Source organism: Macaca mulatta, chromosome 4 (genome assembly GCF_049350105.2).
Source record: "Macaca mulatta isolate MMU2019108-1 chromosome 4, T2T-MMU8v2.0, whole genome shotgun sequence".
NCBI lineage: Eukaryota > Metazoa > Chordata > Mammalia > Primates > Cercopithecidae > Macaca > Macaca mulatta.
In genome coordinates, this window is record NC_133409.1 from 157,046,025 (window position 1) to 157,064,099 (window position 18,075).

Sequence of the window (18,075 nt, forward strand, 5' to 3'; positions counted from 1 at the left end):
GTGGTCCAGCTCCATCTCTTATCATTAGGCTTCTTGGGGCTAGTACCTAGGGCCTGTATCCTTTCAGAGGCAGCTAAGGAAAACACACATAATTAGAAAGAATGAACCAGCTTGTTGGATTTGGTCTCTTCCCATCCAGCCCTCCAAGTTAAGGAGAGCACCATTTTTCTTAGGGTCACCAAAAAAAACAAAAACAAAAACAAAACCAGAAGGATATCATACTGCAAGGATCTAATGGAAATATGCCTCAAATGAGAGGCTACTGTGTGCTCATCCCAATCCCAGGAACTGTATGCACATTATCTAATTTAATCCTTCCTATATTTCTGGGAGTATTATTCCCATTTTACAGAGAAGGAATTTAGCAGGGTAACCAAGCTCATGAGTGGAGAAACTGGGATTAAACATAAAGCTTCCTTGCGCCAAAACTGTTGTCTTTCCACTCTTCCGCACTACCAGCTCAGCTGTGTTCTCTACATGCAGGCAGCTTTATAAGTTTCAGATTAGCCTGGGACTTCCAGGGTTTTGAATGGGTTAGGGAATGGGGAACTTTCAGTTTACTTTCCATTTTCTCTTCATACATATGTAATATATAACATGAATCTATGGTACATAAGATAAATATGTAGCTACATATGAACTATATAATCACATATATGCATTATAAATATTTTTATAATATTTTAAAGGTTATCAAATAAATATTAAAATAAATAATTAAATATTTGATACTCAGCTTTGTTTTCCAAAGTGATAAATGTCTATATTTAGCAAAAGATTTTTTGGAGGCCTGATAATTTTTAGGAGTGTAAAGAAGTCCTGATATCTGAATGTTTAAGAACTGCTATTTTAGGCTGTTGTCTTATGTCTTATTTTCCCAACTAGATTGGTAAATATTTGAAGCAAATGTTTAACCAGCACATTAACACTTTTATGTTTTTATTCTTTTGTTCTCTTAGTGACTGTGTCTTTCCTATCAGATTCTCACACTGTATGATGGTTACATTTCTCTGTAGCTGTCCTACCAGGCATAAGTTCTTTAGAGGATACACTGCTAGGCTGATCTTAGTTTTTATTTCTCCTGGTGTCCTGTGCTTAACGAGTGCTCATTGAGTGTGTAAAAACATGGCACAGTGAAAAACTAGATATTAAAAAATAATGTCAACCAATCTATTGAAATTTGCATCTCCATGTTTCCTCCAAAATAGTCATTGTGTTATGTTTGTACTTATTCTGATGAAAATTATTGCCTAATGTACATTTGCATCTTGTGCTTTATAACCACCTTCATATAGACACAGATTGAGAAGGTGTAAAAATGTGCATATTCTCACAATTGACAAATTCTTATCCTTTGAGGGTAGGTTTGACTTTCTGAAATGCTTTGACATCATTTGAAAGAAGCTTAAAAGAATAAGATAGCTGTTAATGACCAGTTTCCTATGTCACATATACAATTATAATGCAATTTCAAAATGTTAGGTAAATATATTTTGCAATATATTGTTCCTTTTGTAATACTTTCTATGTATTTATTTATATTTTTAAAATTTTATATTTGTGTATTTATTTTTCTGGACAGAGTCTTGCTCTGTCACCCCGGCTGGAGTGAAGTGGTTCGATCATAGCTCTCTGCAACTTCAAACTGCTGGGCAAAAGCAATCCTCCTGCCTCAGCCTCATGAGTAGAGTAGCTGGAACTACAGGCACATGCCACTGTACCCAGCTAATCAATGTATTTATTATGTTCTCACTGTGTGCTTTAATATATTTTCTGTTGTTTTCTGTAACCCATTTTGAGAGTGTGTTAGGGAATACAGATACAGTAACTTTGGTCTCTGCCCTTGAGTTGAGGAAATATTTAACGTCAGGCTTAATATCCTAATGGTTGGCCATTTGCCTTTAAAGATTGAAAAACAAACAAAACTGTGGATCTGGGTTATATGTTAAAAAAAAAAAAAAAAAAAAAAAAAGTTTATGGGGCTGAAGCCAGGCAACAGACTAGAGCCCCTACATTCTTATTTAGGCTGAAAATATCCTGGAGTCCCTATATTGTTTATCTCAAGCAGATAGCAGCACTAACACTTACTCTTTAAGGTAGACACTGCCAGTGGGGTGGCTGTTATTATTAGCCTCATTAATTGGTGAATCAGGTAAAAGCAGCTTTAAATCATTCAAAGTTCTGGCCTATACAGGATATATTAATATCAGGTTAGCTACATCCAAAAGCTGACGGAGCCTTACTCAAGGTTGGGCTTGGTGGTTCACACCTATAATCTCAAAACTTTGGGAGGCTGAGGCAGGAGGATCACTTGGTGGCAAGAGTTTGAGACCAGCCTGAGCCACATAGTGACCCCTGGTAGAGACCCCTGTCTCTACCAAAAACAAAGAACTCTAACTGGTATAGTAGAAGGAGAAAATGAAACAAAAACCAACTGTCACCCTCATTCCTTACACCTGTCCCAACAACTCCTCTCACTCTCTTTTGAATGTATCTTGGCTGTTTGAGTCTCTCTCTAGCCCCATTACTGCTGTTTGGACTTGATATTTTGCTCTGCATTTTTAACTTTTTCTACCAGGGTTTCCAGAGCCTGAAAAATGTGGCATGAAACAAAACTAGTCAACCTATAATATTTATGATGTGTGGTAAATACAAGAATACACAATATATTGTATTACAATATTTTAACTGTGTCCTCAATTTGTTTGTGGCTTTCTTGAGGACATCAATTTTGAGTGGGATGACCACATCCTTAATCAGAACTTTCCATTGGAGGTCATTCTTTTTTTTTTGAAATGGAGTCTCACTCTGTTACCCAGGCTGGAGTGCAGTGGCGCAATCTCGGCTCACTGCAACCTCCGCCTCCCGGGTTCAAGTGATTCTCCTGCCTTGGCTTTCCGAGTAGCTGGGATTACAGGTGGACGCCACCATGCTGGGCTAATTTTTGTATTTTTAGAAGAGACAGAATTTCACCACGTTGGTCAGGCTGGTCTTAAACTTCTGACCTCGTGATCCGCCGGCCTTGGCCTCCTAAAGTGCTGGGATTACAGGCGTGAGCCACCCTGCCTGGCTGGAGGTCATTCTAATAGACTTTTTTTTGTTGTTGCTCACAGGCTTGTTCAATCTTATTTCAAAATTTGAGAAATACAGTTTCCATGGAACATCAACCAGATATCAGGTTGCTAGGGAGTTGATAGTCAAAAACTTTGTATCTTCCAGTTTTTCAGAATGGCTTCTAAAGGTTCTGATTCAGAGCTCTTACGCCAAATTGAACAACCAAGTGTCAAAGTACAATATTCAGGAAGTTAAAAACATGACTGACATACATGTACTATATATAGTGAGCTTGTGTATGTGTCAAAGAATGATTTAACTCATTAATGAATGAGGAAGCAGAATCACAATTAGGTCAAAGGAAGATACGGGAGAACAAAATATGTATTTGGTCAGGGAAAGAATGAATACGGGAAGAGGAATGGCAAATCAGATATAAAGTTGTTTAATGTCTTATTAGGCAATACAATAATAACTTTTGGGGTCATTTTTTCCATACTAAGAATTCATTTCCATCTCTATGACAAAATCCTTACTAATTTATTAAACTTCTACAAGTGAATGTTTACTTTTAGATAATCTGGGCCCAATAAAATATAAACATCAAGTCAGAGTTACTTTCACGTAGAACAGTGTTGTCCAATAAGGTACCACTAGCTATATGTGATCATTGACCATTTGGACTGTAGCTAGTCTGATTTAAAATGTTCTAAAAGTGTAAAATACACACCAGGTTCTGAAGATTTATTATTAAAAAAAGAATGTCAACTGTCCTTTTTTTTTTTTTAGCTTATTTATTATATGTTGAAGTGATAATAGTTTCGATATATACAGTTAAATAAAATATATTAAAATGAATTTTACTTGTTTCTTTTCATTCTTTCAATTTGACCACTAGAAATTTGGAAAGTATGGCTGGGCACGGTGGCTCACGCCTGTAATCCCAGCACTTTGGGAGGCCGATCACGCGAGGTCAGGAGATCGAGACCATCCTGGCTAACGCAGTGAAACCCCGTCTCTAATAAAAATACAAAAACATTAGCTGGGCGTTGTGGCGGGCACCTGTAGTCCCAGCTACTTGGGGGGCTGAGGCAGGAGAATGGTGTGAACCCGGGGAGGCGGAGGTTGCAGTGAGGTGAGATCAAGCCACTGCACTCCAGCCTGGGTGACAGAGCGAGACTCCGTCTCAAAAAAAAAAAAATTTGGAAAGTATTTATGTGATTCACATTCTCTTTTACTGTCTAGTATTGCGTTACATCATCACGTATACCATAAGTAGACTTTTTAGATAATTCTCTAATATAGCTTGGAAAGATATGGAGAAATATTTTTGCCTGGCTTTTAAGTTTTGCATAACTTTTTCAACACACTTTACAAGGGATCTAGAAAGGGCTTGGTTACATATTTCTCTGTCTTCTGGCCTCCACCATGTTGCCAGGAGGTTGGGGACAAGATTCTGTGTGGCTGGATGTCCTAATGGCTTGAGGTCTTCAGACTTGCATGTAAAGAGATGTGATTAGCTTGAGTTGACTGGAAAAATCATATTAGAGAACTGAATCACAGTGATTAAATTTACTTGTCGATTTATAAACCAGGATACCAATTTATAGTGAAAGGAGGTCCAGTTACCTGGTAATTAAGACTCCTCGTAGCTATTTTCATGGTGGATACACTTAGCCAAGTTTTAAATGAGAAGGGGGTTCATTGCGTACAGAATAAGATCTACATCACATGTTCTTTTTTTTTCTTTTTTCTTTTAAGACGGAGTCTTGCTCTGTTGCCCAGGCTGGAGTGCAATGACACAATCTCAGCTAACTACAACCTCCGCCTCCCAGGTTCAAGGGATTCTCCTGCCTCAGTTTCCCGAGTAGCTGGTAATACAGTTGCCTGCCACCGTGCCCAGCTAATTTTTGTATTTTTTAAAGTAGATATGGGGTTTCACCATGCTGGCCAGGCTGGTCTCGAACTCCTGACCTCAGGCAATCTGCCCGCCTCGGCCTCCCCAAGTGCTCCCAAGTGCTGGGATTACAGGCATGAGCCACCAAGCCCGGCCTAAGTGACATGTTATTATATTGTTTCTTTCTTTCTTTTTTTTTTTTTTTTTTTTTTTGCGACTGAGTCTCACTCTGTCGCCCAGGCTGGAGTATAGTGGCGTCATCTCGGCTCATTGCAACCTGCAACCTCCTCCTCCTGCATTCAAGTGATTCTCTTGCCTCAGCCTCCCGAGTGCCTCCACTCTCAGCTAATTTTTGTACTTTTAGTAGAGATGGGGTTTCACCATGTTGGCTAGGCTGATCTCAAACTCCTGGCCTCAGGTGATCCGCCCCGGTGAGTCTCCCAAAGTGCTGGGATTACAGGCCTGGGCCACAGGGTCCAGCCTTATATTATTTCTTTTACTACAATATATTAGTATGATGCAACTGCTTCAATTGTTTATATACTTTACATAATTTTGTATAATTCTTATACCCTGTCACTCTGAGGAATGGCTGGTCTAAAGTGTTTTTCCACCACTGCTAATTCATCCATCACTAATCTCATTAGACTGTTAATTCCCAGAGGACATAAGCACACAAGTAGACAATGTTTCCAAACGTTGGACAAATGTTATTTAATAAAATAAGGGGGTCACCCTTAGTCTAAAAGATGTTTCACTTTTCATTCTTCATTGAACTCAATTTATAGGATACCTTTTGACTTTCCCACAATCTAAGGCTGTTCTCTAACACATATTTTCATGAAAACATATATTTGAGTAGAAATTGTTGGTGAGTTGTAATATTACCTTTGTCCCTAAATATAAATCCATAATTATATCAAAGGTATGGGCAGACAACTTACTTTGCCTTTAATCTCTAGAAAAAAATAGCAATTACTTGGGGTCGGAGAGTAAAATAAGTAGTGAACCTTAAAGTAGTAAACTTGAGAACAGAATAGTTTCAGAGGGGAAAAGAAGAGGTGATTTTCAGCTCATCAACAAAAGATCTTATAATAAATTACATGTTCTGGTACTTTTCCTATCTTTCTGTGTAAATTTTTGCTATTTAAAAAATAAATTTCAAATATATTGTTCATCTTAAAAGTCAAGAGTTTGTTTTATTAAAGTCAGTTGCTTTATTTGCAATTCAAAGATATATTTGAGTTTCAAACTGGAGATTGTCCTGTACGGTAACTTGTGTAAGGTGTGGTTATTGAAAGTAACCTCTAATTTTCATGGGCTGAAATTCATCTCTAATATTGCAATGTACAAAAATAAATAAATAAATAAATGCTTGTTTTCTTTGAAAACATATTATCTCAGTGCCTCTAACTGCCAAATCTATTGGCTTTCTTTGCAGGCTTAAGGGATCTCCCTTGTTCCTTTATTATCTCTATCTTGAGAGCCAGACCTCCTGCCTTACACAACTCAGAGGGGGACCTCAGAGCTTTTTAAAAAGAGCCCAATTTCTCGCCTGTAGAGAAGTGAAAAGGATGCCCCGCCCCCATCTATGAAAAGAAGGATTTGATGGTTTCAATGTCTTCAAATCAAAGATTTAAGTCTCTAGCCCCCCACCACACCGGACCCTACCAAGGCTCATGAACCCCCTCCCATCCCTCCCTAATTACTTTGGACTGGCCCTGGAATCCTTGTCCCAGTCCACAGTTCCTGTGCGTCTGCAGGAAGAATTCACACAGGACCTGTGTTACTTCCCTTGTGAAGAAACAGAATTATCATGAAAATTTAGGTGGAAACCATTTCGCTTTTTTTTTCAAAAATAAGGGAAGCATGTGCCCAACCACCCCTGGGAAAAAGAACTTTCAGGGGCAAAGGAGCGAACAGGTAATTTATAAGAAAAACAGAAAGTGGTCTCTGACTGCCCCAGACTTCCTTCGGAGTTGGGGGAATTGGGGACGCCTGGACGCGTTGTTTTTGTGGTTGTGGAAAAAATAAATGAAAAGCCTGAAGCCCGAGGCTTCTGAGATCCTTTCCTGACCAAATCCGGGTGATTTGGTGCAGGGAATTTTAATATTTTTCCCCTTTTGTGAGGTGGAACAAACACAACTTGGGAGCAGCGCAGCGACTCAGAGCCTGCCAGCCAGGCGGGCCACCAGAGCACCAATCAGAGCGCTCCTGCGCTCTATATATACAGCGGCCCTGCCCAAGCGCTGTTTCATCGGCGCTTTGCCACTTGTACCCGAGTTGTTGATCCTCAACATGTCCGAGACTGCTCCTGTCGCTCCCGCTGCCGCGCCTCCGGCGGAGAAAGTCCCCGTAAAGAAGAAAACAGCCAAGAAATCTGGGGGGCCGCCTCGTAAGGCATCTGGTCCCCCGGTGTCAGAGCTCATCACCAAGGCGGTGGCAGCCTCTAAAGAGCGCAGCGGGGTTTCTCTTGCTGCTTTGAAAAAAGCGTTGGCTGCCGCCGGCTATGATGTGGAGAAAAACAACAGCCGAATCAAACTTGGTCTCAAGAGTCTGGTGAGCAAGGGCACTCTGGTGCAGACTAAGGGCACCGGTGCTTCTGGTTCCTTCAAACTTAACAAGAAGGCAGCCTCCGGCGAAACCAAGCCCAAGGTTAAGAAGGTGGGCGCAGCCAAGCCTAAGAAGCCGGTTGGGGCAGCTAAGAAGCCTAGGAAGGCGACTGGCGGCGCTACCCCGAAGAAGAGCGCTAAGAAAACACCGAAGAAGGCGAAGAAGCCGGCCGCGGCCACTGTGACCAAGAAAGTGGCCAAGAGCCCAAAGAAGGCCAAGGTTGCGAAGCCCAAGAAAGCTGCCAAAAGTGCTGCTAAGTCCGTGAAGCCCAAGGCCGCCAAGCCCAAGGTTGTCAAGCCTAAGAAGGCGGCACCCAAGAAGAAATAGGTGGACGCCTGCTTCAAAAAACCCAAAAGGCTCTTTTCAGAGCCACCACTGATCTCAATAAAAGAGCTGGATACTTGTTTTTCTTAGTTGCCCTTGTTCCTTTTCTTGCTCGACCCTGCTCCTTAAGGTTAGTCGAACGGGAACCTTATAAGACAAATAAGTAACGGGGGTTCGAGAGTGGCCGTGGTGAGGTTACGGCGCTTAAACCTTTACTGCGACTTCCATGTCCCTGACTGCTGCTTCGAGGCGTTTCCCGCTGGCGGATGTTTTTGGGATGGCAGTCAGCCACGCCCCAGGCCTGTGAAAGGCAGAAAAGATCGCAAAACAAGAGCCAGTTTCTTCGTCTAAAGGGATATCCGGATTGGACTAAAAAATAATTCAAAAGTCCCGCCCTGCTCCTGGGTTGGTCCGTCGTTCTAGTCCATGACTTTAATTCTATATTTAATTGGATGGTGGCAGACGTTGCTTATTCCGTGTGTGTTGCTTCTCTGTGACTTGAAAGTTTTGCCTCTTGATATTAACGTTCGGGATTTCGGACGCTTTCCATGTTGTAGGTAGTCAAGTTGGTATCTCCTGGAGGTAGTGGCAACATCCAGCCCTGGGAGGAGAGTGCGTGCAGGTACCTTTGTCCTACATTCCTCTGCTGTTAATTTCTCATTCCTGTGGTAACAAAGGAATGCATTTGAATAAACAGCGGCAATAGCCCTTCCTCCACCCAAGGCAATCGTGGACCTAGGGAGCTTTTTGTTTCTCATATCATGCATGTAGTGTTCCGCTAAACTGACAGATTTGAGCGTATCGATTTTGAGCGTATCGAAAGCACAACTTTTAGCCAGCCATTTTGTCCTCGCTTGACGGTTACTTATCCTCAGTTTAGGCAGACATCAACATTTAAAAATCGAAGTTCTTTTAAACACATTTTGTTTGGCAGTCCAAGTGTTTCTACGCGGAGAACGATTTGTACTATTAACTAAAGTATATGGATAAATGAGAGACATTTCTAATAAAGGCCTTCGTTAATGGTTCCCTCTATTTGACACCCATGGTGCTTCTGAATACAGAAAACCTAGCGTCTTATATTCGGTTCTTTTAAAATCTGATAGGCACATTTCGGTGAGACCTAAATTATGTGGACCGGGACTTCTGGAGATAAGCTGCTCAGTTATTCTACCATCTCCACAATGATGAATGTAGTGAGTTAATTTCTCTGTTAGTGATAGTGACCACGGATTCATCCCAAGAAAGGGAGAAAGGGGAGGGAGGCAAGCAGAGAGACAGGGAGGCAGAGGCAGGGAAGAAGGAAAAAGCATTCTCCCATGGGTTAAGTAATTTTGTGTTGTTAATTTTACATTACAACACGGTTTACATGGTGAACTCTATTTTGGTGTAAGGTTTAATATATGGACATATTTTCTCCCAAGACCATTTATGAACTTTCATTTCTGCTTCCCCCTTCTTCCTTCCGTGTCACCCTCCACACTCCTATCAATTTTGGCTATTTTTGTCATAGGCTAATAGGCTAAAATTTCATGGACAGTTGGACTGTCTCAGGTTTCGGTTTTATTCCTTTAGTCATTCCCACAGTTCTTAAGGTAGAATTGTACTGTTTTAAACATTGTGCTATGTGCTACCCTTAATACTGAGATGATTATGTGACAAATGACAGGTGTTCAACTAGTACCTAAATCTGTAGTACCTTATCAAGCCTAATGCTACTTCACCATGCCTACTCCATTCACCTCACTTTATCTCATCACAGGCATTCTATCATCTCACATCATCACAAGTAAAACGGTAAGCCATTTTGAGAGAGATCACAGTCACATAATTTATATTTATATTTTTATTTATTTATTTATAAGACGGAGTTTCCCTCTGTCACCCAGGCTGGAGTGCTATGGCACGATCTTGGCTCGCTGCAACCTCGGCCTCCCGGGTTAAAGCGATTCTCCTGCTATGCCTCCCGAGTAGCTGAGATTACAGGGGCCTGTCACCATGCCCGGCTAATTTTTGTATTTTTAGTAGAAACGGTTTTCACCAAGTTGGCCAGACTGGTCTCGAACTCCTGACCTCATGTTATCCGCCCACCTCGTCCTGCTAAAGTGCTGGGATTACAGGCGTGAGCTACCGTTCCCAGACTCAAATAATTTTTATTACAGTATGTGGTCATAATTGTTCTGTTTTATCAGTTATTGCTAATCTCTTACTGTGCCTGATTTATAAATTAAATTAATCATTGCTATGTATATATATTAAAAAAACAGCGTATATAGGGTTCAGTAGTATCTGTGGTTTCAGGCATCCACTGGTTGTGCGGTTTATTAAACATGCATTTACATCAGTCTCCCAAAGATAAGGGGAGACTGATGTAAATGCATGTTTAATAAACCGAGATGTTATAACTGGACTTTAATAGCTGAATAGCTGATACAGCTAATTTTCTCTCATTATTATTCTTTTTCAGAATTGTCATGGTTATTCCATGTTTTTATTTTTCCATATATATATTAAGATCCCTCCCACCTCCTCCTGTTTCTCCATCTCAACATCACACAATTAAAAAAAAAAAAAAAAAGGCCGGACGCGGTGGCTCACGCCTGTAATCCCAGCACTTTGGTAGGCCGAGGCGGGTGGATCACAGGTCAGGAGTTCAAGACTAGCCTTACCAATATGGTGAACTCCTGTCTCTACTAAAAATACAAAAATTAGCCAGCCGTGGTGGTAGGCGCCTGTAATATCAGCTACTCGGGTACCTGAGGCAGAGAATTGCTTGAACCTAGGAAGCGGAGGTTGCGGTGAGCCGAGATTGCGCCACTGCACTCCAGCCTGGGCGACACGGCGAGACTCCGTCATAAAAAAAAAAGCCGGAAGCGGTGACTCACGCCTGTAATCCCAGCACTTTGGGAGGCTGAGTTGGGCAGATAACCTGAGGTTAGGAGTTCTCCATCAAAACACACAATAAACTGGGCGTGGTGTCACACACCTGTAATCCTAGCTACTCGGGAGACAGAGACAGGAGAATCGCTTGAACCCGGGAGGCAGAGGTTGCAGTGAGCTAAGATGATGCCACTGCACTCCGCCTGGGCTACAGAGCCAGAGTCTGTCTCAAAAAACTAAATAAATAAAAATAAAGTTATGGTACATTGATCTTCTGTGTTCCTTTCTCCCTTAGACACTTTCATGGCTACCCATTTAGTTGATGTTCATATCATCTCTAAGAGTTAGTCAGGAGAGGAATCAACCCAAGCAAAAATAGAAGATTTTCTAATTTTCCTTCAATGCCCTTTGGGGTCTTAATCTATTTGAGTTATATACTTTCAATTAATCCCAACCTCGAATGTCTTCTGCAAACATGTTTCCACAGATGAAAGCCGTGAAATGAAACACACTCATTTAATTTATAGAGTTAAAAATTAGAAAAATTTTCAATTCTACCTGGCCTTTAGATTCAGTCTTCCATATGTTTTCTCAATTTTGTTCATGTCCTTTAGTTTTGTTTTATTCCATCACAATTGTTCACCTAGCTGACTGGCTTAGGTCTAATGAACCATTAATTTGGAAATTAAAATTGGCCATTTTAAGATGAAAAAGATTCTTGCCTCAGTTTTATTTAGGTTTTGAAACTGTCAATGAAGAAACATTTTTTTTCTGTACTGTTAGTTTCACTGAGTAGGGTCTTGCAACTTTAAGTGACAAAGGACAGATTAACATGCGAAAAAAAAAGCATACAATTTTATTAGTATATTACATGCACAGAGTTCACAAAGAAAAAAAATGAAACCTTAAAAAAGCAGTTAGACTCACAGACTTATACATCATTCCAACAAAGGAAAGGGAGTTTGCACTTCATGGGATAACAAATTTGGGAATGTGACTGGGAAATACATGGGCAATAAAAAACCATGGAAGATAAAATGAAAGATAGAAATAATTGTAGTAAGGTTTGTTTTTGCAGATTCATCTCAGTGCCAACGTTCCACATCTAATGATAAGAGTTGCTCTCTTTTTCCTGGTGTAGCAATTGGGGACACTTTTACAGGGGAAATTTCTGTCACCTTCACAAAGGGAAATACCCTACATTATTTGGGTAAAGAGAAGACAGAGGACTCTTCCTGCACCTGTTGATTTTCAATTGCCTTCAGTTGAAAATAATTCTTATGCCAAAGTAGAATAATTTGGGGGTGACATCCTGACATTATTCAAAACATATATTTAATTTCACATTATTAATTATATCATTTTTGATTTTTAAATGAGTTTTATAAAATAATTTTGGAAAACAGTAATGATATTCAAATAATTCCAGAAACACTGCTGATTAGCCAAAAATGTCAATGAATATTGCATAAACAACTGATAATTCAACCATGAAAATTTATGACATTGTTCATGTGTGATAAAACTACGAGTAACATAAAAACTAGAGAAGCTACTTGTAATGCGTTATTCCGAACTTTCTTTTTTTTTTTTGAGACATAGTCTCTCTCTGTCACCCAGGCTGGAGTGCAATGGTGCAATCTTGGCTCACTGCAGCCTCCACTTCCTGGGTTCAAGCGATTCTCCCTCCTCAGCCTCCCGAGTAACTGGGATTACAGGTGTCTGCCACCAAGCCCGGCTAATTTTTTTTGTATTTTTAGGAGAGACGGGGTTTAGCCATGTTGGCCAGGCTCGTCTCGAACTCCTGACCTCAGTGATCCACCTACCTCGGCCTCCCAAAGTGCTAGGATTACAGGCGTGAGCCACCGTGCCAGGCGCATTATTCCAAACTTTCATACACAGTGCTCTCATGGCTACAAAATGAAATATCTTATTATATACCCCAAGGCAAAGCTCTGGATATTTTGGCCATGTAAGCCTGAGGGAAATGTAGAAAAGGCATTGTGGTTGAAATTCATACTAGAGATGAACAGGCCCATTGCAAGACAGAATTACATCACTAAAGGATATCAGAAGACAATAGGGATTTAGGGTACAGTGGCAACAACAGTTTTGGGAACTAGCATTTCTTGAGCACTTATTTACAATATGCCAAGCACTGTTGCTGATTATATTTATTTTCAAACACATTCTTGTCACAGCACTTTGAGGTGCCATTGTCATTCACACTTCAGAGATGAAGATCTAAAGCTTGGTGTCATTGAGGATGTAGCTAGTTAGCTCTGTGTGTGTGTGTGTGTGTGTGTGTATGTGCAGTTTTTTTTTTTTCATTTAAAGTCAATAAATTTTTATTTGAAGAATTTCACATCAAGGTAACCTAGTTCCTCTAAAGAGCTGGAATCAAAATGTATCTTCAAAAGATTCATCTTCAAGTTAGCCCTTCTTAATAGAACTGATGCTTAACCCACAGTTGTCAGCCCACAATTCTTTTATTTTGATTTTTAAAAAATTTTTTTTTGAGACGGAGTCTCGCACTGTTGCCCGGGTTGATGGGCAGTGGCGTGATCTCGATTCTCCTGCCTCAGCCTCCTTAGTAGCTGGGACCACAGGCGCATGCCACCATGCCCAGCTAATTTTTGTATTTTTATTAGAGACGGCGTTTCACTATGTTGGCCAGGCCGGTCTTGAACTCCTGACCTCGTGATCTGCCTGCCTTTTAGCCTCCCACAGTGCTGGGATTACAGGTATGAACCACAGTGCCTGGCCTTATTTTCCTTTCTTTAATCTCCATTTGAATATGGATATACTGATGAAAACTTCAACATTCTTCACCAAGAATCTTTGGGATTTAATTTCTTCAACCACTTTACTTTGGGGTCATTTTAAGATTAGGTGTATCTGCCTGGTTCTCAGTTTGACACCGTTTGTCTCTAAACATGAATGAGTTCCAATCATATTTATTCCTAAGCTATCACACTCAAGTATACTACAGATCTGTGGAATATGCCAAAAGTTAAGGTAAAAAATTAAATTATTAGGTATTTCATACTTTTTGCTAGTTTTTGATCTGTGAGTGAATATAACTATCCTCTGTATCCTGGCACTGTTCCTCAGAAACATAGTGGCCACATACGCAATTTTAAATTTTTTAGTAGCCACATTTTAAAAAGTTAAAAAAAAAAGTGAAATCTATTTTAATGATTTTAATCCAGTGTAATCAAAAATTGTTTCAACAAGGTATCTAATATTAAAACATTGAGTTTTTACTTTGTTATTTTACTAGGTCTTTGAAATCTGGTGTGTATTTTAAACTTAAAGCACATCTCAGTTTGGAGTAGCCACATTTCAATGCTTAATAGTCACGTATGATTAGTGGCTACCATCTTGGACAGGACAGCTTTTATACTCTGGGAAGACACAAGCAAATACTTGCTCTGCATCAGAATCCAGATGTTTTTTAAAAAAAAAACAAACAAACAATTTTTCTGACCTGTTCCTGAAACCCTGGGAGTGTCTCTAATGCTTTATATTTTATTGGCTTGTCCTATTGTAACCACCTAACGGGCTCTCCTTGTCTGCTGCCTAGGCAGAACTGATTTATCAAGACAGGGGAATTGCAACAAGGAGCCAGCTGTACAGGAGACTAGAGTTTTATTATTGCTCAAATCAGTCTCCTTGAGAATTTGCGGAGCAAAGTTTTTAAGAATAATTTGATTGTAGGGGACCAGTGAGTCCGGAGTGCTGATTGGTTGGGTCAGAGATAAAATTATAGGAAGTCTAAGCTGTCCTCTTGTTGTAAATCAGTTCCTTGGGGTGGTGGGGGTCACAAGACCAGATAATCCAGTTTATCTATCTGGGTGGTGCCAGCTGATCCATTGTGTTCAGGTTCTGCAAAATAGTTCAAGCATTGATCATCGGTTTTAAAATAGTGATTTTATCCCCAGGAGCAATTTGAGGAGGTTTAGAATCTTGTAGCTTCCAGCTACATGACTCCTAAACCATAATTTTAATCTTGTGGCTAATTTGTTAGTCCCTGCAAAAGCAGTCTGGTCCCCAGGCAGGAAAGGGGTTTGTTTCTGAAAGGGCTGTTATTGTTTTTGTTTCAAAGCAGAACTATAAACTAAGTTCCTCCCAAAGTTAGTTAATCCCAAGCTCAGGAATGAAAAGGACAGCTTGGAGGTTAGAAGCAAGATGGAGTCGGTTAGGTCAGATCTCTTTCACTGTAATAATTTTCAGTTATGATTTTTGCAAAGGCGGTTTCACTGTCCACTTCACCTCACATCAGGCCTCTGACTAGAGGATTCCAACAATACTTAGGCCAGGCCACCACCATGTCTCCTCATCCACCCTGAGGCAGTACAATTTCTGAAACAAAGGAAACTATATATGATAATATGAAACTATATATGAGAAGGAAATTATATATGATAATCAATTTCAAGGTTATCTTATTGATTAGAAGATATTAAAGTGTGACACTGCCTGGCAATGATTATCTGCTAGTAGTAAGAATTTGGCCAATTTACTGAAATTCCTGAGGCTGAACCTCCACTTCTGTAAAATGGAGGCAGTGAGATAATTTGCATTACAATGCTGAAGTAAGAATTTTACACAATAATTCAGACCAACCACTTCATGTAGTACTTGATCCATGGAAAACTATCAATGACAGTTTATAGTTTATAGTATTAATGAATCCTTTATTGTTATTTCCTTCTACACATTGTCCTCTCTAAAAGAAGGTAATATTCAATACAAATAAAGTTATAACAGCTTACAAAGTTGTCCCAGGGAATTCACTTAACCACTGAAGTGTTCAAATTGCTTAAGGTTGACTTTATATTCTCCTGACTAAGCTTTCTCCTTCTGGTATTTCTTCTGAGAACAGCACCAGCATCCAAAGCATCATGCAAACAGTGGTCATCCCAGAACAGTAATTCTCAACTCATAGGGTGCTCCTGCAGAGATGTATTTGAATAGAGTAGGTAGGATGCTAAAGAAGGCCACGTATAATTTGGCCAGTGATCTGAGGCAGATTTATCCTGAAGCTAATGAAACACAAGTGTAAGGGCCTGTACTTCCAAGGTGCTGAGAGGGGCCCTACAAATGTGTTAGTTTGTCTCTCTCTTTTTAAAATTTGCAGTATTAAGGTATTTTAATCACAGAAGGTTAAGACTGTTATTTCCACTCAATCTTCCTTTTTATTAAAATTCATCATTGTCTGATTATGTTGGAATCCTGATGAAAATATTTGGAATTTGAGTAAGAGAAAGTTTAGTTGAAGATGTATCTAGTATGGGGATAATAAGTTACGTGATTTGCATATGTGTTCATGTGTAGTTCATTTGTTGCCAGCCAATCTGATGTAAGAATGGCTCACTGGAATAACTCACCTAAATTCCTGGCAAGATACAGGTCTAGATAAAATGTTATGGCATCTAAGTATTCAAAACACCTTCCCAGCACTGAGTGAGTGTCTAGTGGAGAGTAGAAATGTATAGAGCCAGAAGCTAGTCTGGAAAGAATTCTTACGAAGTTTACAACTTACATGTGAAAGGAACTTGACAGAGGATTTTCCAAATTTGAAAACAATCCTAAAAACTTACTTGACATTACCAACAATGTGTTTTGAAACTGAAACTCTTCTAAGTTATCAAGAAAACATATTATCAATAGCCACCCTGGAAGAAAGATTGGATTCTATTTCCATTACCTATAGACGATATTACAAAATAATTTCAATCTGAAGATGGAGAGTATTCAGTCAAAACTATACGAAAATATACATCGTTGTGTCATATTCAGAAATTAATACAATTTGCTATTTTCTAAATTTTGTGATGGCTATTGTTTTGTCAGCTTTTATAAAATTGGAGTTTGATTTTATTTTCCCATTATAAATTAATATTTACAGTTTGCAGTACATTTGCATTTTTAATTTTACATTAAATATTTATTAAAAGAGGACATGGGTAAAAGAGCTTTGCAGTTGCTACCCTTCTCAAATCTCCTGGATTTTAAGGATGACTGCATAATCTTTAGATGATCATATGCAAGTCATATGTATTTGTTGCATAAATTTAGTGGACTTCTGGCTGTGTGTACTGAGGCCAGTTTTTTCCACCTGAGCTCTGACTCCAGTTCCAATAGCCCAATACCAATACTGATTTTTGGGGTATTAATGATTTTGTGAACTTTGGGTAACTATACGCACATTGTCCTTACGATAGCTTTAATAAAAATGCCATCGGACCTAAAATTGGCAGGTGGATTAAAAGAAGTTTCACCAGAAGCCTGTTTCGAAATGTTAAGTATACACATATACATGTTAAAAAGACAAGATCCCTAGGATTTAACAAGGGCAAAAAAGTCACTCAACTGGCTTTCTTGCAGTAAAACCGCCCCAAAAGAAAAGGCCTGATGTACTCGTCTGCAGTTATTCAAAGCGTGTGTACTTATCTTTAAAATCCTCTACATCTCCTGGGAACTACCGAATTGGTTACAACTGTTTTTAAGTGAAATTGTAAGTGGCTCTGAAAAGAGCCTTTTCAATTAGGAAGCAATAAGCAGACTTATGCCCTTTCCCCACGGATGCGACGTGCCAGTTGTATGTCTTTGGGCATGATGGTGACGCGTTTGGCGTGAATAGCGCACAGATTAGTGTCTTCGAAGAGCCCCACCAGGTAGGCCTCGCAAGCCTCCTGCAGCGCCATCACCGCAGAGCTCTGGAAGCGCAGGTCGGTTTTGAAGTCCTGCGCGATTTCTCGCACCAGGCGCTGGAACGGCAGCTTCCGGATCAGCAGTTCGGTGGACTTCTGGTAGCGGCGAATTTCGCGCAAAGCCACGGTACCGGGCCGGTAGCGGTGAGGCTTCTTCACCCCACCTGTGGCCGGAGCGCTCTTACGCGCCGCTTTAGTAGCAAGCTGCTTCCGCGGCGCTTTGCCGCCGGTGGACTTGCGAGCTGTTTGCTTTGTACGAGCCATCTGCAATGACCCCCACACACAAAAGCGTACTGAACTGAGAGCAACCGGTCTTTAAATATAGTTAGAAACATTCTGATTGGTTCTGTAATATTTCAAAAGTCCCGCGCGATAAAACCATTGGCTGAAGAGTGACCAGCCTGATTGGTTCATTACTAGGCAATCTTATTGGATGAATCGCCCCACCGCCCATCATGTCCTTTTTGTTTGTTATCTGCAGGGATAAATTGTCTAAAATTCTAGTTCATCCAGTCCCAAAGAACAAGGTACATAACAAAGCATCTACGGATTTTTTTAATGTAAATTCCGATTCAGTAAGTTTGCGTG

The 18,075-nt window shown here is 40.1% G+C and overlaps 2 protein-coding genes across 2 annotated transcripts; one reads left to right on the plus strand and one right to left on the minus strand.

Moving 5' to 3' along the window:
- Nucleotides 1–7,207: 7,207 nt before the first annotated feature.
- Nucleotides 7,208–8,923, plus strand: H1-2 (H1.2 linker histone, cluster member). Its single transcript, XM_001084417.5, has one exon. The coding sequence runs from the start codon at nucleotides 7,250–7,252 to the stop codon at nucleotides 7,889–7,891; it is 642 nt and encodes a 213-aa protein (XP_001084417.2). The 5' UTR covers nucleotides 7,208–7,249; the 3' UTR covers nucleotides 7,892–8,923.
- Nucleotides 8,924–17,330: 8,407 nt separating this feature from the next.
- Nucleotides 17,331–17,773, minus strand: LOC114677671 (histone H3.1-like). Its single transcript, NM_001374546.1, is given in 1 exon segment — nucleotides 17,331–17,773. A coding segment is annotated over 1 exon segment (411 nt). The 5' UTR covers nucleotides 17,752–17,773; the 3' UTR covers nucleotides 17,331–17,340.
- Between the last annotated feature and the right edge of the window lie 302 nt (nucleotides 17,774–18,075).